At 56.1% G+C, this 24,959-nt stretch overlaps 4 protein-coding genes across 4 annotated transcripts; 1 reads left to right on the top strand and 3 right to left on the bottom strand.

The window, feature by feature from the left end:
* Positions 1–113: 113 nt before the first annotated feature.
* On the bottom strand, positions 114–9,177 carry PTSG_11989 (uncharacterized protein). The gene is made up of 28 exons (XM_004995806.1): positions 8,925–9,177; positions 8,717–8,740; positions 8,397–8,464; positions 8,121–8,205; positions 7,804–7,937; positions 7,539–7,609; positions 7,341–7,407; positions 7,031–7,126; positions 6,780–6,832; positions 6,413–6,528; positions 6,086–6,186; positions 5,820–5,915; positions 5,490–5,645; positions 4,727–5,167; positions 4,445–4,568; positions 4,071–4,258; positions 3,710–3,824; positions 3,241–3,372; positions 2,961–3,034; positions 2,685–2,763; positions 2,054–2,498; positions 1,659–1,818; positions 1,421–1,513; positions 1,175–1,255; positions 940–1,014; positions 722–786; positions 450–555; positions 114–272 (listed from the first exon to the last, which is right to left on the bottom strand). The coding sequence occupies exons 1-28, from the start codon at positions 8,992–8,994 to the stop codon at positions 150–152; spliced, it is 3,438 nt and encodes a 1,145-aa protein (XP_004995863.1). The 5' UTR covers positions 8,995–9,177; the 3' UTR covers positions 114–149.
* On the bottom strand, positions 9,156–18,077 carry PTSG_11990 (uncharacterized protein). The gene is made up of 19 exons (XM_004995807.1): positions 17,837–18,077; positions 17,521–17,591; positions 17,116–17,203; positions 16,724–16,804; positions 16,371–16,496; positions 15,676–16,091; positions 15,387–15,467; positions 15,100–15,195; positions 14,720–14,903; positions 14,458–14,531; positions 13,538–14,242; positions 13,244–13,297; positions 13,005–13,059; positions 10,940–12,877; positions 10,692–10,772; positions 10,314–10,505; positions 10,054–10,107; positions 9,555–9,806; positions 9,156–9,362 (listed from the first exon to the last, which is right to left on the bottom strand). Exons 2-19 carry the CDS (start codon positions 17,571–17,573, stop codon positions 9,327–9,329), a joined length of 4,566 nt encoding a protein of 1,521 aa, XP_004995864.1. The 5' UTR covers positions 17,574–17,591; positions 17,837–18,077; the 3' UTR covers positions 9,156–9,326.
* A 55-nt stretch (positions 18,078–18,132) lies between these two features.
* On the top strand, positions 18,133–22,346 carry PTSG_03286 (uncharacterized protein). The gene is made up of 9 exons (XM_004995808.1): positions 18,133–18,770; positions 19,023–19,198; positions 19,439–19,633; positions 19,887–19,966; positions 20,176–20,401; positions 20,689–20,835; positions 21,042–21,167; positions 21,347–21,472; positions 21,903–22,346. The coding sequence occupies exons 1-9, from the start codon at positions 18,758–18,760 to the stop codon at positions 21,984–21,986; spliced, it is 1,173 nt and encodes a 390-aa protein (XP_004995865.1). The 5' UTR covers positions 18,133–18,757; the 3' UTR covers positions 21,987–22,346.
* A 234-nt stretch (positions 22,347–22,580) lies between these two features.
* PTSG_03287 (40S ribosomal protein S8) lies at positions 22,581–24,904 on the bottom strand. Its single transcript, XM_004995809.1, has 5 exons — positions 24,860–24,904; positions 23,943–24,092; positions 23,556–23,647; positions 23,051–23,302; positions 22,581–22,780 (listed from the first exon to the last, which is right to left on the bottom strand). Coding segments are annotated over exons 1-5 (600 nt in total). The 5' UTR covers positions 24,862–24,904; the 3' UTR covers positions 22,581–22,676.
* Between the last annotated feature and the right edge of the window lie 55 nt (positions 24,905–24,959).

The following is a 24,959-nucleotide window of genomic DNA, read 5'->3' on the forward strand; positions in this document are numbered from 1 at the left end:
CCACCTATCATTGTTTCAATCATAAGCCACACGCACAAGAGAGCCCATACAAGAAACACACACACACACACACACACACACACACACACACACACACACACACACACACACACACACACACACACACACACACACACACACAAAACACTTCACTTGTTGCGGGTGATGGTGCGCTGCTTCTCAGCAAACTCCACAATCTTCCGCTCCACATACAGCCCCTTGCGTTTGCGTGTGTCGTCCATGTACTTGCGCGCGAGGTTGGGTGCGTCGCCCTGTCATGCACATCAATGGTGAACACCATGAATATGAAGCAAGGGCACGAACAGCGGTTGCGGATTGTCGCGAGAAAGCACACGTGTAAACCACACAGATTGTTGAGAACACCTGCGTGTGTGGCGGCACTGGCAAAGTCATGTCACACAATGCGATGGCTGTCAGTCCTGTCTTACCTTCTCGCCAAAGTGTGCCTTTTCCTCTTCAGTCGTTGGCACCCAGAATGGGTCCTCGTCAATGACTTCCCAATGGCTGAACACAAGTTGTGGCACAGCAAGCCCACTGCACACAAGAACGACGCACACACACACACACACACACACACACACACACACACACACACACACACACACACACACACACACATTGATGAGGACAACGTGAGCGAGGGACAAGAAGGCGACAACAAAATGCACGCACACACACATACACTGACACGCAAAGTCACCTTGTGCGTTTGCGAAGCTCTTCTGCAAAACCAAAGCTGTGTGTCACAGGCAGTTTGGCCTTGATCTAATCATCACCAGCAATTGCGGCCGCCGAAAACGTCAGTGGTGATGGTATAATGGTGGTCGTAGACACGGTGAAGGCGAGAGGAAACAGGAGTCAAATGCAGACACACGCACACACGAACACACGCACACACGCACAAGCACACATGCACACCTGAAAGCTGTCGCTGCCTTCACGCATTTCCTCGGAAATGACTTTGCCGTTGCGCTTGTTGATCACGCCGTAGACCTGCGAGTATGTGCGGGGCAGAGCACGCCAAAGCAACGTCAGCAAGGTGAAGAAGACTCAAAGCAAGTAATCTGGGCACAGCAAAAAATAAATAAAACCCTTCGCTCGCTCGCACACACACATACAAACATACACATACATACACACGTAGCGTGGTCACCTTGCCGAGACTGCCGCTGTTGACGAGGAGATCACACGAGTACACGGCCGTCATCAAGCGGACGTCACGCACAAGGAACGCCTGCCCAGTGTATGGTGTGTAGGGGGCAGCGGTGATAAGGAATGAACGAGGTGCACAGCATGGAATGATCAAGGTGGACAACACAGGGATGGCAAACGACTCGCGCATGCACACACACACATACACACACACACACACACAACCACTCTGACGAAGCCAGCTCACCTGTCTGCATGCGTCCTGCATGGCGGAAATGACCTGACCAGAGAATTGGCGACTGGAATACGGCACAGACTCGTCCACTTGAATGTCGACGACCTGATGCAATGTGCGATGGTAACCGTCAATTGTCGCGGAAACGAAAACGGAGGCAGCAGACACAGACACAGACACACAAGACGCACACAAGACAACACAACACAGACACGCACACACACACACACAAGAATCTTCACCAACTGACGTCGAAGCAGACGCCCATCATGGGTTCTTCGCAGAGCGGACCCGTCTGGGTGACGAGCTGGAAGCTGACAATCAGAGGATTGAGGTGCGACAACAGCTCCTTCGCCCACGTGCTCACGTTCTGCCCAACCTTCGACCCAAACACATTCGGGTACGGCAGGCTGTGCATACACACGCGCGCGCGCGCGCGTGTGTGTGTGTGTGTGTGTGGTGAAGATGTCATTTGTGAGCAGACACACATGAAGTTGAGACAGGTCAACCGCGTGCGTACGAACATAACGTGAATCGAGCAGTTCAAGAACAGACATCCACGTGTCAGCGCCACCGACCACAGACACACACACACAGACACAGAACCACTGCATGTTGCAGGTAAGCAACCATTCGCGCTCATACCCTGGGCTGGTGGTGAGGATGTTGGTGCCGCTGTGGCGAGGACCAAACGAGGCAATGGTGTCCTGAACACCGGCCCACTCGCGTCCTTCCGCCTCAAACGCGGCCTTGAGCTGCTCATACAACTCCTCAGCCGTCATCGTGCTGTGGTCAACAAGCTCGTCACTAACGTCAATGCTATCGTCCTTCACATCCGGGGATTCTTTGCCCGATGTCTCTCCAGCACTTGCGATCTCACCACTCTTTGCTCCACCGTCCGCTTGCTCGCCATCACCACCATCACCTTCACCATCGCCGTCGTCGTCATCAACAACATGGTGAGCGGTTGCGTGTTCGTGTTCTGCATCGCTCTGTTCCCCTGGTGCCGCTGTCTCTTCTTCGTCTCCGCCGCCCTGTTTCTTCGTCTCCCGCACCCATCGCGACAGTTCGCGTGCGCGGTCGCTCATCGCTGTTTGTCAATGAGTGTGTGAGCATGTGTGAATGCGTGTGTTGAGTGAGTGCATGCAAATGCGTGCGTGGTATGGGTTGCCTTGGATACAAGCGCATGCGGTGATGACCCACGCACAACTCCTGTTACAAGCAGTGCCAGTGCCGCCAGCCATCACACAACCAACACTGCCATGTGCGCTTGTACCGAGGGAGAGCTCGCGGAGGAGGCCAGGGTGGTCCTGAAGAATTGCCGTCACAGATGCCGGCAGCGGACGCGTGCGAACCTGGCAGAGACGACCACAACGACAACCACACAACACGGCACGATTGGCGTGAGGGTACGTGTGAGACGCGAGCACATACACTAAGAAGTACCAGTATGCATGTGTGTTTGTTTGGAGGGGGGAACAATGCATTCAAGTTGAAGGCGGAGCGAGATGACGGCAAACATGCAGCCAGCGTATTGTCGCGCTGCTCGCACCTTGATTGTCCAACGCTTGGTTGTTGTCTTGACGGACACAATGATGCCATCGTCGTCGACGTCCACATCGTCAGCTGACAAAACAAAATGCAAACAGGTGCGGCAGAATGGCGTGCATCAGGTCTCCTCTACAATGCAAATTAAGCTTGAGGTGTGTCATGCATGGGCGTACACAACAGACACGCATGCAAACGCGTCTCCACACATTCAAGCAATCGAAAACGCGCTCAATCACACACACACACGCACGCAACGCATAACCCAGCATGAGGGCACGCACGGAGGAGGTAGCATCGGCGCTCGCCGCGTGCGTTCTCTGCACCAATGGCCTCATTCGTGACGTCGGTGGTGGGTGGCGGGACAATCGTCTCCCGGAACGGAACAATTGGAGGAGAGACCTTGATGCTGATGCCTGATGTGGAGCACGTGCACGGAAGTTGTGCATGAGAAGGGGGAGGAGGGGAGAGCATGGATTGGTGGCGTTTACAATGAGGGAAGAGGGGAAAGAAAAATGGTGTGGCGGTGAGAATAGGGATTGCATGAGCAAGATACACGTATTATGGTTTGATCAGCATGCTGGGTGGGTGATGGAAATACACGTGGCGCGATTGTGCGATTGCGTGTCGAGGCAATGCAGCATGACAACAGCAGTAGGTGTGTGTGTGTGTGTGTTTGTGTGTGTGTGTGTGTGTGTGTTTGTGTGTGTGTGTGTGTGTGTGTGTGTGTGTGTGTGTGTGTGTGTGTGTGACCTGGGCAGAATGTTTCGCGGAGGTCAGTCAGGCAGCGTTCAATGTGCACCTCCCCTGCAGCGACAAGCACAAGCTCGCCCGTCTCTTGAACAAACACTTCCACGCATGGATCAGCCTAACATGACACAAGCACACACATACACAGGAGCAGTTGAACGAGTCAGTGAGTGAGTGACAGCTGCATACAAGTTCAACTGACGACAGCGAACCAAACGCAATGAAACACAAACAATGCAGCACAGACAAACACGAACAGAAGCACAAGCACACAACCTCAACCACAACCCACAGACCACAGAGTACAAGCAAGGAACCAAGTGAGCGAGCAAGCAAGCAGGCAAGCAAGTACGTGCGTGCAAACCTTGTTGAGCATTTGCATGCCGCGGTGCAGGGCCGGCATGTCCGAGATGCGTTCCGTTTCCAAAGCCACGCGCACAATTGGTTTCGTGTGCTCATACAGGCCTCGCAGTCGCGGGCAGGCGGGCGTGGTGGCGAGGGTGGCTGTCTTCAGCACGTGTCCTTCCAAACCAGCGATGCCCACCACCGTGCCTTTGTTGTGTTCGGTGTGACAGTCACATCAACACGAGTGCGCAAACACGAGTGTGAGTGTGGTGGGGGGAGCGGGAAACGCACGCAAATGTGGGCATGCACACACACACACACACACACACACACACACACACACACACACACACACACACACACACACACACACACACACACACACACACACACCTGCTGGTGCCTCGTTGAGGGCGAGAAGGGATCTGCCCATGAGGAGATAAATGCTGCCGACCACAACTTCCGTGCGGTGCTGGTCAGGGCGGCGTGGGTCGTAGCGTGGACCGAGCACATGTATCTGGTGATGACGACAAGTAGGGGTTCGGTTATTGGTGTCAACTATGAACACACCCACAGTGATTGTTATCATTGCTGAGCACATACAGGCACACAGACACACGAGCACAGGCACACAGACACAGACAGGCACACAAACAAACGCCACGACGACGTTACCTTCTGGCCTGGGCGAATGGTGCCTGCAAATACGCGCGTGTATGCGAGGAACATCCATTTCGACGACTCTTCTCCCTCCTCCTCTTGTCCACCGCCACTTTGTCCAGCATCACCACGCGCCGTGGCGTCCTCGGAGACCTGCTGCACCAGCCGCATGCTCTCTTCCTCGCCCTGGGCACCGCTGTCGCCAACGAGTGCAGCAACACGCTGCCGCCTGGCCAGCACCTCGGCGCGGCGGCGACGCAGCTCCTCTGCAGATGCACGCGGCGCCTGGTTCTCGGGCAGCATCGCCCGCTCAAAGGCAACCATCTTGGACACAAACGCAACACACGGCTCTGTCTGTGCTGATGTGTCGCCACTATTGTCACCATCCCCATCGCCAGCGTCGTGTTGCGGTAACGGTGCGCACTTCAGCATTGCGTCCAGAATGGGCTGCACCTCCTGTCATGATGAATGCAAGCAGAGTAATGGCAATGAACGACATTTTGTGTGTGTGTGTGGGGGCGGGGGTGTGTTGGTATCGTGATGAGGCGACGAGCAAAAGCATGCAGAGTCGTCACGTCAGCAGGGCAGCGTTCAAGCATTGAGTGCCATCAAAGCCCCTCCACTTCCACGTCCACTCTCAGTCCTCCTGACATACACATACACATACACATACACATACACATACACATACACATACACATACACATACACATACACATACACATACACATACACATATGTGTGCTCAACACGCGCGCTCAACATTTCCCGACAGTACCTTCGGCACGTCCTTGGCTGCGGCCTTGCTTGCAAACAGGAGCGATTTGACGCGTTCCTCGGTCATATCCGTTGGTGCCGGCAGTTTCTTGGCCACAACGTTGAGCACACACGCAGACAGAGGCAGCCATCGCGACATGATGCTCTGCAGCAGCACCTGTGCAACGGACACACGTGAGCAAGTGTGTGTGTGTGTGTGCGCGCGCGCGTGTGCGTGTGTGAGAGAGCGTGTGCGTGTGTGAGAGAGCGTAGGCGAATGGGTGCCGTGTGTGGATGCCTGAAGCAGCCCTGAAGCAGCTCAAACATGAGCACTGCGCGTGCATCGTCGAACCTTGGGATCAGATTGCCAATCGCGAGCAGAGACTTTGATGTTGAGCGCTGCCGTCATCTTCTTCATCTTCTCACGGTTCATTTCCTCAACAACCACCTGTGGAACACACGCGCACACGCAATCGTGAGTTGCAGCACCAACAGGCAAGGGGTGTGAACCTGTGATGACCACCTGCATGCACCACAAATGCCCACAAACACCCACAACACACAACACACACACAAACGCCCACCACTGATGCAGCAGGCATGATGTTCAAACCTCACCTGGTACATGCTCCAGACGGGCTCCAGCACAAACTTGACAAACAGAGGCGCCTTTCCCTTGCCGTACGCGCCCTTGCGAACCTTCATACCCGTTTTCTCCTCTGTGCATATGTGCGTGTGTGCGTGTGTGCGTGTGTGCGTGTGTGCGTGTGTGCGTGTGTGCGTGTGTGCGTGCGTGCGTTTGTGTGTGCACACGTGTGCGTGAGAGTTTGCATGAAGAAGACAAAGAAACAAATGCATGACGGCAACCACAGACTGGTACGCATACAACACATGTACGAGCGCACACACAAGAGAAGAAACCGCGCATGGTCGCCACATGCTTACTTGCGACGTAGTAATCGCCCCAGAGACAGCGCTGCAGAGCGCCGACACCACAGCCGAGGCGGGCGGCAACAATCGCAGCAAAGTCGTGCACGGTGAACCCCCACCCGTCAATGGCACTGTAGGGCAGGGAAATGCGGTGTTGTGTGGTCCGTGTGTGTGTATGTATGTAGGTATGTGTGTGTGTATGTATGTACGTGTGTGTGTGTGGTGTTTGTGTGCGTGTGTGTGTGTGTGTGAGTGAGTGAGTGTGTGTGCGTGGTGTTTGAGTGTGAGTGACTGACGAAGCAGCACAGTTTGGCTTGGGCGTGAATTGTTTGTCGGCCTCTGAAAAGACGCCAGTAAACCCACACACGCGCAAGTGACGCACCTTGCGAAAATGACGTTACCGCGCTCGGGTTCAAAGTAGAGGCCAGAGTCATCCTGGGCACGCGTGCAGACGAGGGAGGAGAGGGGATGTCAGCACGCAATCAGGTGGAAGTTGAAGGTACAGCGACGGTTTCCAGCTACACACATACAAACACACATACACACGCACACACGCATACGCACGCACACGCACATGCATGCACACAAACACAAAAGCAATAGCATACACACAACATGAGAGAAGACCGTCACCTGGTCAACGATTTCGTCTTCGATCATGTCATCTGGCTGCTCGTCCAAGCGCTCAATGACAGATGTCGTGAACAGCGTCGCCGTCACCGCATTCACCTGCAGTCGCACACACACACACACACACACACACACACACACACACACACACACACACACACACACACACACACACACACACACACACACACACACACACACACACACACACGTGTGAAATGGGATGGAGTGAGAGGATGCACGAGCAATTGTGTAAGTGCAGGTTCATGTGTGGGCGTGTGCGAGCATAGTATTGCGACTACACTGGACTAACTTGTTCGAGGACACGCAACAGCTGTTCATAGGCTTCCGCAGGCGTCATCTTCAGCTCAAGAATCAATCTACAAGAGCACGAGTGTGTGCATGGTTGAGACATGAGCTTGGTTGCGCGTATCAGCGCGTCTTGTCGCAATAACCAGAAGGCATGAAGACGGACAGATGCAGGCATGCAAGCGCGAACGGGAGCACTGACCTGTCAATCTTGTTGATGACCAGCACTGGCGTGATGTTCTCGGCCCACGCCTGACGCAACACCGCGTGGGTCTGCAAATGTTGGGAAAAGGGGATGGGGGCGTGAGAGGGTCAAGCACACAAGCACGAAGTGGAATTGACACACACACACACACACTCAACATGAGAACACACATGCACACACTCGTGCACACACACATACACACACTCATGCACATACACACACTCATGCACATACACGCACACACACGCACACGCACACACACCTGTGCAGACACGCCTTCAACGACGTCGACCAGGATGACGGCGCCGTCAGAGAGGCGAACGGCAGTTGAGACCTCAGATGAGAAGTCCACGTGGCCTGGCGAGTCAATGACATTGATCACATACGGCTCGCCATCTGCACACGCGTTTGTTTCGCGCACACATGTGTGTGAGTGAGTGTGAAGGCGCTTGCAAGTTCGCAAGCAAGGCGCTCCGTGAGACGTGCTGTGCAAACGAAGCCGAGACACGATCGAACGCGCAAGAAACCAGCACATCACAACATGCTGCAACAAGCACACCGGTCATGGGTACTACAAACCTGCTTTGTGCAAGAGTGTGACAGCACTGGACTTCATGGTGATGCCTCGGGTCTGCTCGTCTTCGCGGCTGTCCAGATACCGCAGCTGTCAAACAACGAAAGTGAAGCATCAAAGGGACGCACACGACGGTGCAGTGAGCTGGTACTTGTCAAGGCGGAAGGAGAAGAGAGGGCAACGACCGCCACAGCCTGGTACACCGTACACGTGCGCTGTCACGCATCTATCCGCTGTTGGGCGCTCGGCTGTTTGAACCCGCTGCAAGCGCTGGATCTCACCTTGCCAGACATGCGGGTGGAGATGATGCCGTTGCTGGCCAACAGGCTGTCTGCCAGCGTTGTCTTGCCTGCACAGCAAGGGGAACGAGGCGGACGACAAAGACAAGCATCGCAGCGACGTGAGCAAAAGATGACGAGGAAAGGACACAGGCTCGGGGCATACTCGGCCCCAGCAGTAGCAGGTGTAGCTGTGGTTGTAGCTGTAGCTGTAGCTGTTGCTGTTGCTGTTGCTGTAGCTGTAGCTGTTGCTGTTGCTGTAGGAGTTGCACAAATAGTCGTAACAAGCAAGCAGGTGACGGCCTGTGCGGTGCTCGACCCACCATGGTCCACATGAGCGAGGATGCCTGCAGTGCAGTGGGATAGGAAGACAAGGCAGGAGTGAAGAAGGAGAAGTCACAATGAGCTGGGCAGAGAAGCAGGACGACTGCCACACACACACACGCGCGCGCGTGGGTGGGGGAGGGAGGCTGATGCACACGTGCACAAGCAAGCAGAGACAGGCACACACACACACATGCACATACATACACATGTTGCGGATGTGCGACGTGTTGCTGTGCAGCTTCGCCAGCATTTCAGGGGTGAACGACGACGCCATGGTGTGATGTCTCCCACAAGCTCTGGGTGCTGGCCCTTTGAGGAGTTCGACTGTCTATTGAGCTGACGTGCGTCTGCCTCTTCCGCTGCTATGCACTATGATTGCTTCAGCGTTCGTTCGTAGTGATGACTACCCACGTGTCTCGTAACTGAATGGCCTGATGGCTTTGCGCGGTTTTATTGGTTGAGGGAAGCAAACGCTTTTCAAGTCGATTCAGGCACAGCACACGCTTGTCTCTCTCGTCTCTCTCTCTCTCTCGTCTCTCTTGTGTGTGTCTCTCTCGCTCGCACACTCTGCACTGGTTTGGTAATGAAGGAGGCGAGCAAACTTTCTCACTCGATCCCACGAAGAATAACAAGTTTCACAGTCTGTGAAGGGCGCAGCCAGGAGACATGGCAACACACGTGAGAAGCAGTGACGGGCTGTAGAAAAAGCTCGCACAACGCAGATGCATACACAGAGCGCGCGCACACACACACACACACACACACACACACACACACACACACACACAATCGCAGCACAAACAATCACGCACAAACACAATGCACACAACTCACCGAGCCTTCCGGCAGCTGCTTAAAGAACGAAATCATATCTGGCTTTGGCTTCCCGCGTGCGCTATCGCCGTTGACGAGGATAAACCGGTCCCCAACATGCAGCCCAGCCAGGTGCGCCACCCCATTCTCCCGCAAACTCTTTACCCGGATGTTGTACTGCGTGCCCTCCCTTGGCGCGTCCTCAATCACCATGCCCAGTCCTTCCCGGCCCTTGACGAGGCTGACTGTGTGCGTCGTCGTGTCCCCATTGCCCTGTCACATAAAGAACAGGCAGATGCGCGGGCAGGTTCGAGTGTGTATGTGAGTGCGTGTGTGTATGAGTGCGCGCGCGCGCGTGTGTGTGTGTGTGTGAGTGCGTGTGAGTGTGTGTGTGTGTGTATGAGTGCGTGTGAGTGCATGGGATGCTCGCTTGCGCTCACAACAAAGTGCATCACCACACAATGTCAAAAACATGCACACCACCACCACCCTGACGAGCTACGTGTATGTGCGCACGCACCAGCTGCCTGGAGGCACGACGCTGTCGGCGCGCATCTGCAAGAAGCGTTTCAATCTGAACAGTTGACACATTCCACCCATGGCAGCAGAAGCAGCAGTAGAAGTGAGTCAAGGTCACGCAAAGTCAACTGCCTGTGTGCGTGTGCGTGTGCGTGTGCGTGTGTGTGTGCATGTTTGGTCCCGCAAACTCACCATCAATGCCAAACCCACACTCAACAAACAGCGCTCATGGCCAAGAGACGTGCATGCAGGCACGCCTACCCTCTTCTCCGAGGCGCCGCGCGACTCCTGCGCAGGCGGAGCGGTCGTTGTCGATGCTGACGATGCTGACGTTGACGACGACGCTGATGGTGCTGGTGCTGCCGGTGCGACTGGCTTGGCCTGGGCCTGCACTGCTCCTTGCGATTGCCTGCTCTCGCGTCGCTTCCGCGCTTCAGCCAGCAGCCGGTCAACCTGTGGGTGCGTGGGTGAGTGTGAGAGTGAGGGTGTGCGTGTGTGTGTTCATGACATCGCGAGCGCACGCGTACATCTTGGTGTGTGAATGAGACAACAGATGACAATCACAGCAGGAAAATTAAGCCATGTGGGCGACAGAAGAAGGCAAGGTGTGTTTACATGTGCACGCGCAACATGTCACACCTTGGACAGGGATTCCGTGTGTGTGGATTGACCAATGGACGCGCGCGGTAATCTGGGGCTCAGGATGGGCTGGGATGTGCGCTGTCACATGCACGAACGACAAAGCATAGCAACAAGCACACGAGACCAGTGTGAGCAGCGCAAAACCAAACAGAAACGCACAATGTAAACAAACAAATGCATTCGCGCTCATCCGCACAATCATACAGTCACACAGGCACACATACAAATCGCACACACACGCAGACCTTCGGACGTTCTGGCGTGAGCTGCACTGGTTTGTCCAGGAAGGAAGCGTCATCCTCATTCTCATCCCCGTCGTTGTCGCCCTCACCTTCACCAGCGCCCGTCTCTTCTGCAATTGCGGGCGGAGACGAGGTTGGAACCTGCGGTGGCGGCGTTGAGGGCACCGTCATGCGACGTGCCCGCTCAGCATCCACCTCCTCATCATGATCATCTGCTGATGCTTGTGCCTCCGCTGCTGGCGCATCCTGTGCTGCAGTTGCAATGGTGGCAGGTGCTGTGGTTTCAGTCGCAGCAGCGCGCCGCTCTCTCCTCTCGCGAGCAGCAGCAAGTGCATCCGCCACACTCCGCTTCTCCGTGGACTCCTGTTCCTTCGTCCCCTCCTCGCGTGTGCTACGCTGCTGCTGCTGCTTTGAGTCGTCCTGGTCCGCCCCAGACAGGCGCCGCGCCTCTGCAATCGCCGCCGCCGTCTGCCTCGCTGCCTCGGCCCGTGCGTCCTGCTCCATCTTGCGGCGCTGCTGGTCCGCTCGCGCCTTGGCCTCCTCAATTTCCCGCTGCTTGCGTTCCTCCTCCTCTCTCGCTCGCCGCTGCTGCTCTGCCTCTTCCTCCGCCAGCCGCTGTGCTTCCCGCTCGGCAGCCAGCCTGGCCTCCTCCTCCCTCCTCCTGGCCTCCTCCTCCTGCTGCGCCCTCAGCCGCGCCTGGCGCTCTTCTTCCTCCCGACGCCGCTGCTCCGCCCGCCTGTCCTCCTCCTTACGCCGTTCCTCCTCAAGCGCCCGCCGCACGCGCTCGGCCTCCTCCCGCGCCTTCCTCTCCATCTCCTCTGCGCGCTTCCGTGCAGCCTCGCGTTCGGCTGCAGCCTTCTCCGCGGCAATTCGCTCCTCCTCCTCCCTCTGCTCCCGCTCCCGACGCTCCTGTTCAGCCTTAAGTCGCGCTTCTTCCTCCCGCTGCTGCATGGTGGCCTGGGCCGCAGCCACCGCCGCAGCCTCCAGCGCAGCCATCTTCGCCTCAACCGACGCCTGCACAGCGTCCGCGTCCACGCCGCCTGTTGCAGCCGCAGCAACGGTGTTCTGTGGTGCGGGGTTCCGTTGCCTAGCATCACCGCCACTGTCACTGGCGTGGCCATCGTGGTCGCTGCCGTCATCAAACACGCCGCTGCGTCGCCGCGCCTCGCGACGAGCATCTGCAACAATGGCTGCCGTCTCCTGCTGTGCGCCCTCGGCCCGAATCGCGTCCTGCAGCTCCCGCGTCGCATCAACAACATCGCGCGTGCTGTCATCGCCACCATGGTCTGCACCGCCAAAGTCAGGCTGCGAAACACGCTGCGTCGCTTCCGTCACGCGACTGCCGCTCATGAGGTATTTGGCAGCAGAGCTGGGCGTTCCGGCATGCGCACGCGAGCCACCACCGTACGCCGTGTGCTGGTCAGCGCCAACACTCCCATTATCGTCGCTATCTGGGGCGTGGTCGTCGTCGTGCTCATCGTCCACGCTTGAGAGCAGGGTGTTGGCGCGGCCAGTGTCAATACCACCAGGCAGCGGCCGCCACTCATCCTCCTCCTCCTCGTCAAGCACAATCGCCTCTTCTGCTTCTGTTTCCTCCTCCTCCTCCTCCTCCTTCTCTCCAGGCACGCCAAGTCCTTGCTCCTGCCCCTGCTGCCCCTGCTGCCCCTGCTGGTTGCGAATCTTGGCTGCGCGTTCTCTAGCCTCCTGCACGGCTTTAGCTGCAAGCTTCTTTCGCTCCGTCTGCGGCGAGCGCGCACCACCACCAGCGCCGTGAGTGGTTGCCGTGTGTGCAGCTGCACCCTTCTTGCCCTTGCCCTCGGCGGGCTTGCTGAAGTCGCCGCCAAGGGCACGCCTCACTTCCTCGCGCGCCTGTTCCTCGGCAACACGCCGCCGCGTGCCGCTGCCATCCTCGGCCCCGCCAGTGCCAGCAGCCGTGCGGTCCTGGGTGTGTGTGTGTGTGTGTGTGTGTGTGTGTGTGTGTGTGTGTGTGTGTGTGTGTGTGTGTGTGTGTGTGTGTGTGTGCAAGCGCAGTCGTGGCTGAGCGAGGGCAAGGAAGCAGAGCGCAAACCTGTCGTGTTCGGCGCTCCCGCAAGCTACGCTCCTTTGCCATTCGCTCCTCGAATCTGCACATGCACATGACAGCACAACTTTTTCGTGAGCAAGACGCGTCTGTTGATGCACCATGACTTTGTGGCCTTGTGACACGCGTACACACACACAGACATGCACATGCACACACGCACACAGACACAGACACACACATATGCACACACGCACAACCAGACACAGACACACGCATACATGCACCTGGAGCGGTTGACTTCGGTGATGCTGGACGAGGATGATCGGGTTGGGCTGGCACTGAAGAGGGGACCAACGGAAAGGTTTGGGCAGGAGGATATGAGAAGAAAGAAATTACGTACGGCAGCGATGGAATATTTCAGCAGGAGGAGCAGGAGCAGGATGTGGTGGTGGAGCAGTCCACACAAGACATGCACAAGGAGAGAAACATAGAGAGGGACGGAATGACAGAAAAGGAGTAAGAAGAACGTGCATCTGAGACACTTTTGCACACATATTCACCATTCGCCAAGAACGGACCTGGCAGCACGCTCCTGCTGTGCAGCTGTGCGGTCGACTTGAATGTGCTTTGCATCAAGCATGTCTGGCTCCATGGCAGGCTCATCAAGCTCAATCTCGCCACCAGGCACAGGCAGGTTGCGTTGCCGCGCCTGTGTTGATGGCGGCGGCGCCGATCGTGCCGCTGCCCGCTCCGCATCCCGCTCCCGCTGCTGCTGCTGCTGCTGCTGCTTGGCTGCGTGTGTTGCCGAAGTCATGGATGAGCCGGACGATGAACCCGACGGGTGCGACGGCAGCCGCCGACCGCCGCGAACCGTCGGCGCAGCAGCAGGTGCAGGCAAAGTGGAAGACGTGGTGGCCGTGGTTGGAGGACGGGCCGTCTTGCTGACGACAGCAGGCCCAGGTCTCCGCGCCGCCGCCGCTGCTGGAGGTGCTTGAGGTGCTGGTGCTGGTGCCAACGCAGATGATGCTGTACTGGTGGCCGGTGCAGGTGGCTGCTCGCGTCGCGCCTTGCGGAAGCTGGGACGGAAGCGTGCCAGCCCCCGCCGCGGCGATTTCTTCCTCTGCTGCTGCTGCTGTTGCTGTTGTTGCTGTTGTTGTTGTTGCTGTTGTTGTTGTTGTTGTTGTTGTTGCTGGTGGTTGACGGGCTGCTCCAGCGCCTCAGGGATACCGTGGGTTGGACCGACGTGGAAGTCATCCGGTGCAACAGCCAGCGGGTCCGTCCACCTGCAGGGGAGGCATGTGTGTGTGTGTGTGTGTGTGTGTGTGTGTGTGTGTGTGTGTGTGTGTGTGTGTGTGTGTGTGTGAAACGTGTGTGTGTGTGTGTGTGTGTGAAACGTGTATGAATACGAGGTTGCCGCTGCAGTCTGGGTGTTCGTGTTGTGTTGCATCACACATCTGCACATCAGCCAGTGAGCTGGTACACAACGATGTGAACGCACTCTGTTTTTGCCTTCACTTGATCGCGGCGACGCAGTCGTTCCCGGTACTTGGTGTAGTGGCTGACAGGGAAGAACTGACAAGTGTGCGTTTGTGTGTGTGTGTGTAATGTGGTGTGTGTGTGTGTGTGTGTAATGTGGTGTGTGTGTGTGTGTGTGTGTGTGTGTGCAAATTTGTGAGAAAATGGACGTGAGCATGCGTGATTGTCGATGCGGTCCTGCCTCGCCCAGAGTTTGGCACAAAGCACAACTGCACGCTCCTCACCCTGGGGTTGGTCAGGCGTTCAAACACGCTTGGTTTCTTGCGTGCAGATGTGGGCGTAGACGGTTCGCTTGGGCGGGACGGCTGCGGCTCAGCGGGTCGTTGCTGTTGCTGCTGTTGTCGCTGCTGCTGCTGCTGTTGTTGTTGTTGTTGTTGCGCTGGCGCTTGCCATGCCTGGTGTGCTCGCCTGTCACACAAACGGAGGAACAAATGTGACGAGGAGAAAGGCAATGGTAACTTGGTACACACACACACAATAGCACATACGTCCATATGCTCACACACACACAATAGCACGTACGTCCATATACTCACACACACACACACACGACTACGTTCGCACACACGATCCGCTTGCGCAGCGGGTTGCATTGCTCTTGTACCTTGGTTTGGGCTGCCTGGAGGAAGCTGCTGACGAAGCAACGCTGCTGCGGGCAGTGGATGCGCGGTCCTGTTCACCCTGCGAGCGACGACGAACCCTGCAATGGAGGAGACATGTGGGGTGGGACATGTAGATGAGTTGAGACAATGGCATGGAACATGTTGCTCGTGTTTGTGTGTTTGCTGTTGTTGGATTGCTTTGTCTTGTTTGCATGAAGGCAAGGCACCAAGTTCAGTTACCCACTCTCCCTAATTGTCCAATTGGCACACATCGCCACCACTTGCTCACCGGTAGCTCTTTGGGAAGAAGCGTGGCGTGCTTAACCGCTCAAACACGCTTGGCTTGTGCGCCTTTGGTGCTGCCGGCTCCCTGAACACAAAATCGTGAGGCGCATGCGTGAGAGGTGTGGTGGAAGACAAGACGGGCGAAAATATTGCCAGTCACGTCAACAAACACACACACACAGATACGTAAACGTCCACACACCAACAAGCGCATAGGCACAGACACGCATGTGCACGCCCTCGCGCGCATTTGTGCGCAGTCGCAAAGCAGTGAGCAAAGAGCAACAACTGACTGGTGGGCGGCGGGCGCGCCTGCATTCGATGAAACCTGTTGCTGCTGCTGGTGTTGTTGGCGGGAGCGGTGCGATGCCGTTGGTGTGCGGGTGGAGGTTCGTGGCGGCTGCTGCGGTGTGTGAGGATGGCGGTGTGGCGTGGAGCGCGTTGGTGTGCCCGTCACAAACGGCGGAGGCGCGCGGTGGCGTGACGGTGTACGCGGCGTGTGTGGGCCAGCACCGCCACCACGGCCGTGGCTGGTGATGCTGGACGCATGTGAGCGCGCGCGCGAAGGGGTGCGGCTGGCTCGGCTTGACGCGCGCGTGGACACTTCATAGTGAATGTCGGGAACGGGCGGGTGGAGACGCAGTCGCTCCGAGTTCTTCTCCAGCTCCGCCTTGCTGGTTGGCGGGCGCCAGTGGCCCTGGTGCTGGTGCTGCGTGTGTGTGTGTGTGTGTGTATGTGTGTGTGTGTGTGTGTGTGTGTGTGTGTGTGTGTGTGTGTGTGTGTGTGTGTGTGTGTGTGCGTGTGTGTTCATGTGGTGCAATGACGGGATACGTGCTTAGTGCTCAGTGCTCAGTGCTCAGTGCTCAGTGCTGAATCGGAAGCGGATACAGTACGAAGCATGCACCCTATCTCAAACAACACACACACGCACGTATACGTGCACACAACCCTTTTTTTCCCCTCCCGAGTGATGACGACTGCAACTCACGCGTCTCGGGGAGTCCCTGTGTTCCTTTGGACGAATGTACTTTGACATGTCCTCTGCCCATGGCCGCGGGTAGTTTCGTGCCGGCGCTGGTCGCCTGCTCTCGTTCCGCAGCGGCGTCTGGCGCGCCTGTGGACACGCGTGCACACGTGCAGAAATGACATCACACATATGGGAGATGCCAACACAAACACACGAGCGCACCAGCACGCCAAGATACATGTGCAATCATGTGAAAGGAAGGGGGGTGAGCGGCCAATATAGACAGGAATTCATGTTTGTGGTGTGTTCCAAGGCACGCAGTTGGTGTGTGTTAATGCATTGCATGGGTGTGAGCTTGCCAGCAGCCTGCCCACCTCGGCTTTGGTGGGCGTCATGTGCTGTTGACTGCCACGGCGCCTGCGCGGTGTGTGGCTGGCTTGACTCGGCTCATATCCCTGCCATGAATAAAGAGGGAAGACCAAGACCAAGAAGAAGAAGAAGAAGACCAAGACGAAGAAGAAGAAGAACACGAAGTGACATACAACAGAACGGCATTGCCCGACCAAAGGAAGCAGGAATCGTACACACACACACACACACGCACACACCACACACACACGCACACACACACACACGCACACGCACACGCACACACAGAAGAGGTGCGGGTGAGCAGTGATTGTTGTCGAAGTGGCAGAGGGGTGCGCTAAGCTGCGCGAGTTTGTGATGATGACGGTTTGTGATGGGTGGTCTTTGTGGTACGTACAGGGCTGCGTGAACCGGGATCCACCAAGCGCTTCTTCACGGGATCGCGCACAACAGGTGAGATGTAGCTGTGGTGTGTGGTTGCCAACCTAATACACCCAAAGCAACATGCGATCAGGGTGCGTGAGTACATATGACGAGGCGCAAGAGCGGATTGGACGGGGGAGGGCGGGGTGTTCTTGGTTGTTCAGAGGGGTGAGAGGAAGGGAGGCAAGGGAGGGGAGGATACAATGGACATGGAGGCAGAGATGGAGATAGAGATGGACATGGAAAGAGTGGGAAACGCAAGGAAGCCAACAACTGCAAGAATAGAAGGGGACGAAGAGTCACAGCAACGTGGGATGTGAAAGTAAGCGGAGAGAGACGCCTTGTCAGACAAACGCACAAAACACGACACAGAACATACCCGGCTGTGGGGATGGTTTGGACAAAGGACGTGCTGGGTTCCGCCCAAGACATGGTCGGTGTTACTGTTGCCTGGTGGGGAGGAGCAAGCAGTGTATCACGTGGGCGAGTGAGGGTTTGGTGAAGACATCCCACATCAAAACCCCCACTGGATTGACATGAAGCAAAAGGAACAACCAACCAGCTGTAGTGAACAAGCAAGCAAGCAAGCAAGCCATCCGCTGGCAAAACTCACGTACACGCACACACACGCATGCACACACACACACACCCGTGGCAACTGCCACACAAGTAGCAACCCGCAACCTGGAGCGCACCTCGTTCTTGTCCACTTGTCTGTGGTGTGGAGGCCTCTTCCTCTTCTTCCTCCTCTCCTTCGACTGTGTGCGTTTCCACCTCACTGGTCCGTTGTGTCTCGACACCCAACTCCCCAAACAAAACAAGGCAAAGCAACAAGCAAGCGACGTTGGTTGTCGGTTGCTGTTGTTGTACGATTTTATTTTTTCAAATTTTTTTTCTCTCTGCAACTGAAGTCAGTCTGGATTGACAATCCTCCCGTAGCTCCGAAATTTGTGTGAAGATATTCGATAGAATGGCAGAACATTCTTTGGCTGTTTGTTTACGTTTTGGTTTTTGTGGTGGTTGTTTGTTTATGTTTCCGCTGCACGAGCCACGCACCGCGGCACAGCATACTTGCCGCACACCACCACCAACGCTTGCACCTGCTCTTCGGTTGAGAGAGACAGAGACATCACACACATTCACCCCACCCGAGCCAAACACCACACACCACACACAACAAAACAAGCAAGCAACAGCACCGCAAGCAGTACACGCACCAAACCAAACCAAACCAAACCAAGCTGCACATTCACTAGCCCTTGTTGGCACACGTCAACTCATTTCCCGCTTTTTGTTGTTCTGAACGAACAAGTCACATCATCGCCCAGCAAGCACCCAGCAGACGCCTTCTTCTTTGGTTTCCTTCCTTCCCACGCTATCCTACTCCTCCGTCCAACTAACACTCCACAAGCAGCCAACACCCACACCGTCGTCCTCCTCATCGTCGTGCTCCTCCTTTGAAGCTCCTCTCCATCCTTCTGCTGCTCCTGCACTGAGCTCTCCTCCTTTTATCGTCAGACTGTCGTCGTTATCTTCACGACCGCCATTTTGAGACACCATCCATCCAAGTCTCATTCATCATCCAAGACACCTCTCCCACCTCCTCGCGCCCCACAATGAGCTTTGAGTGTAAGTGCTCGTCTGAGACGTGCATCCGCACTTGTGTTGTTTTTTCATGGCTCGACTGGCTTCCACGCCACGATCCCGTCTGCCCTTTGGTGGTCTATCCGTTACCTTGATCCCTGACACGCACGCACACACACACACGCACGCACCCTTGTCGGTGTCCCTTTCACACCCCTTCCCAAACCAGACGTTGGCTCACGCTCTAGCTCACGCCATCCAAACCATTTGCCTTTCTCTTTTCCAACCGGTGTGCAGTTGTTTCCGTTCCAGCCTTTGCGACACGTCAGCCCCGAGGCCGTGCACGCAAATGCCGCCCCCGCAAGCAAGGCGCCGGCCGCGGCGGTTGGGGTCGCCTGGACGACTTTGACATGCAACCGCTCCCCATTGATCAGGAAGACCCAATCTACGACGCCACCAACGATGACGACGACGTACGTTCGGATGTCTGTGTGTGCGGGTGTGCGTGTGTTTGTGTGTGTGTGTGTGTGCGTGTTTGTGTGTGTGTGTGTGTGTGTGTGTGTGTGTGTGTGTGTGGTTGGTTCTGGATGGCATGACGCTCTCACTCACTTGCTTGTAAATCTCACCAAAGTGATCAATGCACCCACCTACCTCCATTTTGTCATTCACGCTACTCGCCCCTCCCCCTCTTCTCTCCTTGTCTGCTGCTGCAGGGCTCGACGGAGTGGGTTGAGTCCTACCCAACCTTTGACGAAAAGACAATTGTGCGCATGCTGCGCGGCTTCATGCAGGAGCTGTTCAGCCACGGTGACGTGACAGAGACACTCCGTGCCTGCGAGCGCGTCAACTGGCCCGAGTCGAAGCACATTGTCGTCCAGACCATCATCCCCTTTAGCTTCTCCTTCAAGGTCAGACAGAATTCACGATTGTGTGTGTGTGATTGTATGTGATTGTGTGTGTGTGTGTTTGTTTGTGTGTGTGTGTGTGATTGTATGTGTGTGTGTGATTGCATGTGATTGTGTGTGTGATTGTGTATCATGCATATGCACTTGAGTGTTAGTGTGTATGCGAGTTCTTTTCAGAGGCCGCGATGCAGCATGCTGTCGTTTGCGCCTCACACACATGCACGCTACACGCCCACGACCACTTGTCTTAAATCAGGATGCGGAGCGTGAGCTGACCTCGACCGTGCTGGCCTACTTTGTCCAGCAGCAGTTCCTCAGTACCGGCGACGTTGAACGGTGTGTTGCTGTGCGTGTGCATATTGAAAAAAAAAAAAAAACTGCTTTCTGTTTGAAGCGCCCATGGGTTGTTGGGTTGTTGAGTAGTGTGCTGCTGCCACGTCGCGTCTTGTGCTCACAAGCGCTTCCGTCCCACCCTATCCTTCTCTTCCCCACTGCCTGCCCTTGTCCAAACACAACCAACACCTGACCTCTTGTCCGCCAATCAGGGGCTTCAACGCGCTGCTGGAGCAACTGCCGTCGCTGCTGCTCGACGCGCCAAAGGCCAGCGAGTACCTGTACAAGTTCATCACGCGCGCGGTGTCGCACGGGTGTGTCTCGCACACGTTTGTCTTCCAGCACCCGCTCACGTCGCAAGACGGCCCGCAAGCCGATGTGCTCCACCGCGCCCAGGCCATGCTTACGGCTCCCCACAACAAGATTCTCATTGACAAGGTAAGAGAGGTAGCCTGGCAGCGGCGAGGGCGAACTTGCCTCCTGTTTGCGTGTGTGTATGTGTGTCTGTGTCTGTGTCTGTGTCTGTGTCTGTATGCACCTTGTGTGTCTGTGTGTGTATGCACTGTATGCACTGTATGTACCTTGTGTCCTTGTGTCCTTGTGCCCTTGTGCCCTTGTGTCCTTGTGTCCTTGTGTCCTTGTGCCCTTGTGCCCTTGTGCCCTTGTGTCCTTGTGCCCTTGTGGATTCCTCCACCCTCACATCTTTCTCCACCCGCTTCCACCAGATTTGGGGCGACCACGCTGAGTTCCGCGATCTGGGCTTTGCAAAGTCGCGCATCCACACGCTGTTGCAGGAGCTGCTTGTGTCGTCCGACGTGTCCGAGGCCTGCCGATGCATCCACGACCTCAGCGAGCCACACTTTGTCCACGAGGTGCGCGTGCTTGTGTGCGTGTGTGTGCGTGTGTGTGCGTGTATGTGCATGCGTATGTGGCACATGCATAACACACGCTGCCCTTCCTTCCCCATGCTGCTTCTCACTTGCGTCCTCGGCTGGTTTGCCGCTACAACCGTCTCATCCTTCAACTTTCTCCCAACGCCCCACTGGACATGTGTGGATGTTTGCCGTTTCAACAACAGGTTGTTTACCAGGCCGTGTACCTTGCCATGGAGTGCGGTATGCAGCCACGTGTCCTTGACCTCGTCTGCGAGCTCCTCTCCCGCATGTCCACCAGCGGCCTCTGCTCCAGCGACCAAATGACCATGGTGCGTCGTGCCTTGAGCTCAACACAGTGCACAGCGAACGGGCTTTGCTGCCTTTGCCATGTCACATCCTGTGCTCTTCATCATTGTTCACCCACCCAAACCACCACCACCACCACCACCACCACCAACTCACTCATGTCGGATGTGCATTGCACCAAATGCCATTACCCACACAACAGGGCTTCCGGCGGGTGTACAACGCCCTCGATGACATTCTGATTGACCTGCCACACGGCTACCGCCATCTCGCTTACGTTGTGGACGCGTGCTACAACCGTGACGCCATCACCGCCACTTGTGTCCAGGTGTGTACGAACGAGTGTGTGTGCGTGTGCGTGTGCGTGTGCGTGTGCGTGTGCGTGTGTGTGTGTGTGTGTGTGTGTGTGTGTGTGTGTGTGTGTGTGTGTGTGTGTGTGTGTGTGTGTGTGTGTGTGTGTGTGTGCGTGCGTGTGTGTGTGTGTGTGTGTGTGTTTGCGAGTGAGAGGAAGCGTTCTTCTTTGTGTCTGTGTGTGTGTGCGGAGTGAGCGGATCGTGTTTCTTTGTCAGTGTGCTTCTTTGTCAGTGTGCTTCTTTATCAGTGTGCTTCTTTGTCAGTGTGCTTCTTTATCAGTGTGCTTCTTTGTGCCGTGTGCGTGCTTCCCAACCAATCTCTTCCCCCCCCCCTTCTTTGTATCGCTGCTCCTGCCCCTCTACTCACGTCCTGTTCCCTCATCCCTCTTCTCCCCAACCCAACAGGAGCTGCCACAGCGCCCGTACCGCCGCCGCCGCGAAATTAGCGAGGCAGAGAGCGAGATGTCCATGGACACCGACGAGTGGTGAAGCGAAGCTTTGCTGGGCTGTGCTTTGCTTTGTGCTCTGTCGCGCTTCAATTCTTCTCCGCTCGTTCACGGCTGGCCACACGGAATTTGCGCCAAGCGATGGGTGGTTCTTCTGTCCCCTCCCCCCATTGCCGTCATTCTCTTTTCTTCCATGATAATCGTTCTGTTGCTTGCTGGCGAAGCACACAACCCCACACCAAGACCCCGCGCTGATAACTGCTTTCTCTTCCTCCTGTTTTGTCTTCTGAACCCCCTTCCTCCTTTGTTGCGTGTTTCACACGGCCTGCTGACCCACCAAAGTACTTGATTTGAGCGACAACTTCCTTCCAAACAAACAAATAAAACGACTGGCCAACCACCATCCATCCCCACTGTCACCATAATGGCCCTTGCCTGCTTCCCAGTGCCCACCTCCCAAACAAACAAATAAAACGACTGGCCAACCACCATCCATCCCCACTGTCACCATAATGGCCCTTGCCTGCTTCCCAGTGTCCACCTCCTTCGCCCTTCCCAATGTCCACCAGCTAGCTCCCAGCACTCTCGTTCATCAGTCCCAGCTCCACTTGCACTAGTCATTCGTGGGCACACGAAATGTGTGTGGTTTTGTCATGTATTGTCCATTTCCACACAGCAGCCCAAGCAACACAAACGACAGCCAAAGAGATGGGGGGAGGCAATGGTGAGGCACTTAGCGCTTGGCCTTGAGCTTCTTGAGGTAGAACTCAAGCTCCTTACCCTCAAGGATGTAGCCGTCGCAGCGGCCAGACTGGCCAGGGCGAGACGCGATGCAAGCTGTGGTGTGTGGTGCGTAGAATGTGTGGCGAGGAGGAGAGACAGGAGCGAGCAAGACGGCAAGAGAAAAGAGGAAGGTGAGAACAAACCCAATACAAGGCAATCATATCGTGGAGACTGCGGTGCACATGACCTGCACATAAACTTTGCCTTACAAAGAAACAACACGGGTGGCTCGAAAGGAAACGATGCTCACCAACCCCTCCTCCCACACACACACACAACACACACACAAACGCATACAAGAACCCGGCAGCGCAGTGTACACACCGTAGAGGCGGCCAGAGTTGAACTGCTCCTCAAGCTTGGGGTCGAGCTTCTGGAACTTCTTGCGGGCGGCGTGCTTCTTCTTCGCCGACTTGGAGAACTGTGTTTCGGGCTCGTTGGCCTTCTTCTTGCCGAGGTGCACACCGTAGTGGGTCTCGTACCACGACTTGAAGGGGGTGGCATCAATGGCAATGATGGCGTTCTTCACAAGGGTCTTGGTACGCACAAGCTCGTTGTTGGAGGCGTTGTACACGACTGCAGCACCACCATTTAGCAAAGCAGAGAAGATGAACCAACGGAAGAAATGTGCGAGTCCAATATGGTGGTTGCATGCGTACAAAACAAACACAAACACAAGCAAGCCGTCAAAACACAGGCCATACAGATACGTCAAGCTGCTACGCCAACAAATCAACAGTGCAGATGCATATGCAGAAACACAAACACACCAAATGACAGAGTCAACACACACGCACACACGCTCAAACAAAGACACGCGAGGACGCACCATCGATCAGACGGGTCTTGCGGGAGACACCCTCGCTGGCCCAGGAGAAGTTGCCGGTCTCCAGACGAAGAGCGCGGAACTTCTGGTTGCCACTGTCATGGGACAAAGGACCAGAGTCGAACACAACACGCACACGTGCACACACAGTCGGTCATTAGCTTGGCATTGTAAACGTACGGGAACAAACGGAGAAGCGCAAGCAGAGGGCTCAGCACAAAGCTGAACTGAACACACGAACCCTCCGTGGTGATGTGTTGTGCCCTTTCGCATGGCTTTGGCACTTCAAGCATATGCACCCAAACGAACACACACTTGTGGAGAAAGCAACGCACACGAAACATAATACGCCACACCCTCTCGCATGGCTTTGTTTGTGCAGAAACTTACCCCATGGTGCGCACGGGACGGATGCGCTTGGGGCCCATCAGCCTGGTCATGGCTGGGGGACGGCCGAGCTCGTACTTGCGCTTCATGCGGATCGCATTCTTGCGACCGCCGGTGGCGCGGCGCTTGTGGATGTTGGTTCGCGAGATACCCCTGTTGGAGAAGAAGGAAAACAAAGTCGACGTGAGGAGACGAAACGGATAACGCCAAGAGTGAGAAACCGTGATAGGGAGCAAATGACAAGAGGTAACGAATGAAAAAGGAGAGATGGTGGTATCTCCCCCCTCCTCCTCAACACACAAACACACACACAACGTGGACGCTCGTGTTCCCCGCGTCTCTTCGCCTGTCTTTCTATCTTTGTCTTCTCATACACGTTGCTGCTGTTGTTCGTCAACCCAGCGCCGCCTCCAGCATGGCACGTTTCAAGAAACCACCAAAGTCACGCTGTCAACCCAACACCATCGTCATCGTCGCCACTGCCATGCTGCATCATCGCGTGCTTGTGGTGCTGTGCTATGCTGGGCTGTCTTCGCGCACGCCTCAAGAACAAGCCCTCCCACAAACATGCGCAAGCACTGTTGTCTGTCAAGACGGTAACTGCTGATGGTGCGGCTGCTGGCAGTCAAGGAGCCGCTGTCAGGTACCCAGGCAAGGCTGTGGTCGCTGTTCATGGGCTGTTGGCTGCTGCTGTGGCTGCTGTTGTGGCTGCTTCTCATTCTCTGTCAACTGCAGTGCACATCTCTCAATATCTCACTCTCTCGCACTCATTCTGACTCGTGTGCGACGCCAGGGTCGCTGTATCCCCCCCCCCGGCTTCTTCCTCCTTGCCTTCGCGCTCTGCCATGGAGCGACCACCACACAGGAGCAAGCACCACGCGAGCACCACCACTCTCGCCCTTCGCTCGCAAGGTACGCACATGATCGGCTGTCTTGAGGGGTCGAGGAGACACACACGCGGAAAGGGTGAAAAAGGCACTCTGCTCGGCAGCCGCAGCACAAGAATCGCTTGTCGTTGAT

This window comes from Salpingoeca rosetta, assembly GCF_000188695.1.
Source record: "Salpingoeca rosetta unplaced genomic scaffold supercont1.7, whole genome shotgun sequence".
Taxonomy (NCBI): domain Eukaryota; class Choanoflagellata; order Craspedida; family Salpingoecidae; genus Salpingoeca; species Salpingoeca rosetta.

What these genes read in the sequence shown, in the direction of transcription:
- PTSG_11989 (XM_004995806.1), bottom strand. Translation starts at nt 8,994, where the DNA reads ATGGCGTCGTCGTTCACCCCTGAAATGCTGGCGAAGCTGCACAGCAAC. An exon ending in ATTGGCAATCTGATCCCAAG is followed by an intron (nt 5,646 to 5,819) that starts GTTCGACGATGC and finishes TCCGTTGCACAG; the next exon opens with GTGCTGCTGCAGAGCATCAT. An exon ending in CCTCAACGAGGCACCAGCAG is followed by an intron (nt 4,259 to 4,444) that starts GTGTGTGTGTGT and finishes AACACAACAAAG; the next exon opens with GCACGGTGGTGGGCATCGCT.
- PTSG_11990 (XM_004995807.1), bottom strand. Translation starts at nt 17,573, where the DNA reads ATGTCTTGGGCGGAACCCAGCACGTCCTTTGTCCAAACCATCCCCACA. An exon ending in ACAGGGACTCCCCGAGACGC is followed by an intron (nt 16,092 to 16,370) that starts GTGAGTTGCAGT and finishes ACACACACGCAG; the next exon opens with CACCAGCACCAGGGCCACTG. An exon ending in CAGCAGGAGCGTGCTGCCAG is followed by an intron (nt 13,298 to 13,537) that starts GTCCGTTCTTGG and finishes TCCCCTCTTCAG; the next exon opens with TGCCAGCCCAACCCGATCAT.
- PTSG_03286 (XM_004995808.1), top strand. An exon ending in AGTACCGGCGACGTTGAACG is followed by an intron (nt 19,967 to 20,175) that starts GTGTGTTGCTGT and finishes TCCGCCAATCAG; the next exon opens with GGGCTTCAACGCGCTGCTGG. An exon ending in AGCCACACTTTGTCCACGAG is followed by an intron (nt 20,836 to 21,041) that starts GTGCGCGTGCTT and finishes TTTCAACAACAG; the next exon opens with GTTGTTTACCAGGCCGTGTA.
- PTSG_03287 (XM_004995809.1), bottom strand. An exon ending in CGTCCCGTGCGCACCATGGG is followed by an intron (nt 23,648 to 23,942) that starts GTAAGTTTCTGC and finishes GTCCCATGACAG; the next exon opens with TGGCAACCAGAAGTTCCGCG. An exon ending in CAACTCTGGCCGCCTCTACG is followed by an intron (nt 22,781 to 23,050) that starts GTGTGTACACTG and finishes CACACACCACAG; the next exon opens with CTTGCATCGCGTCTCGCCCT.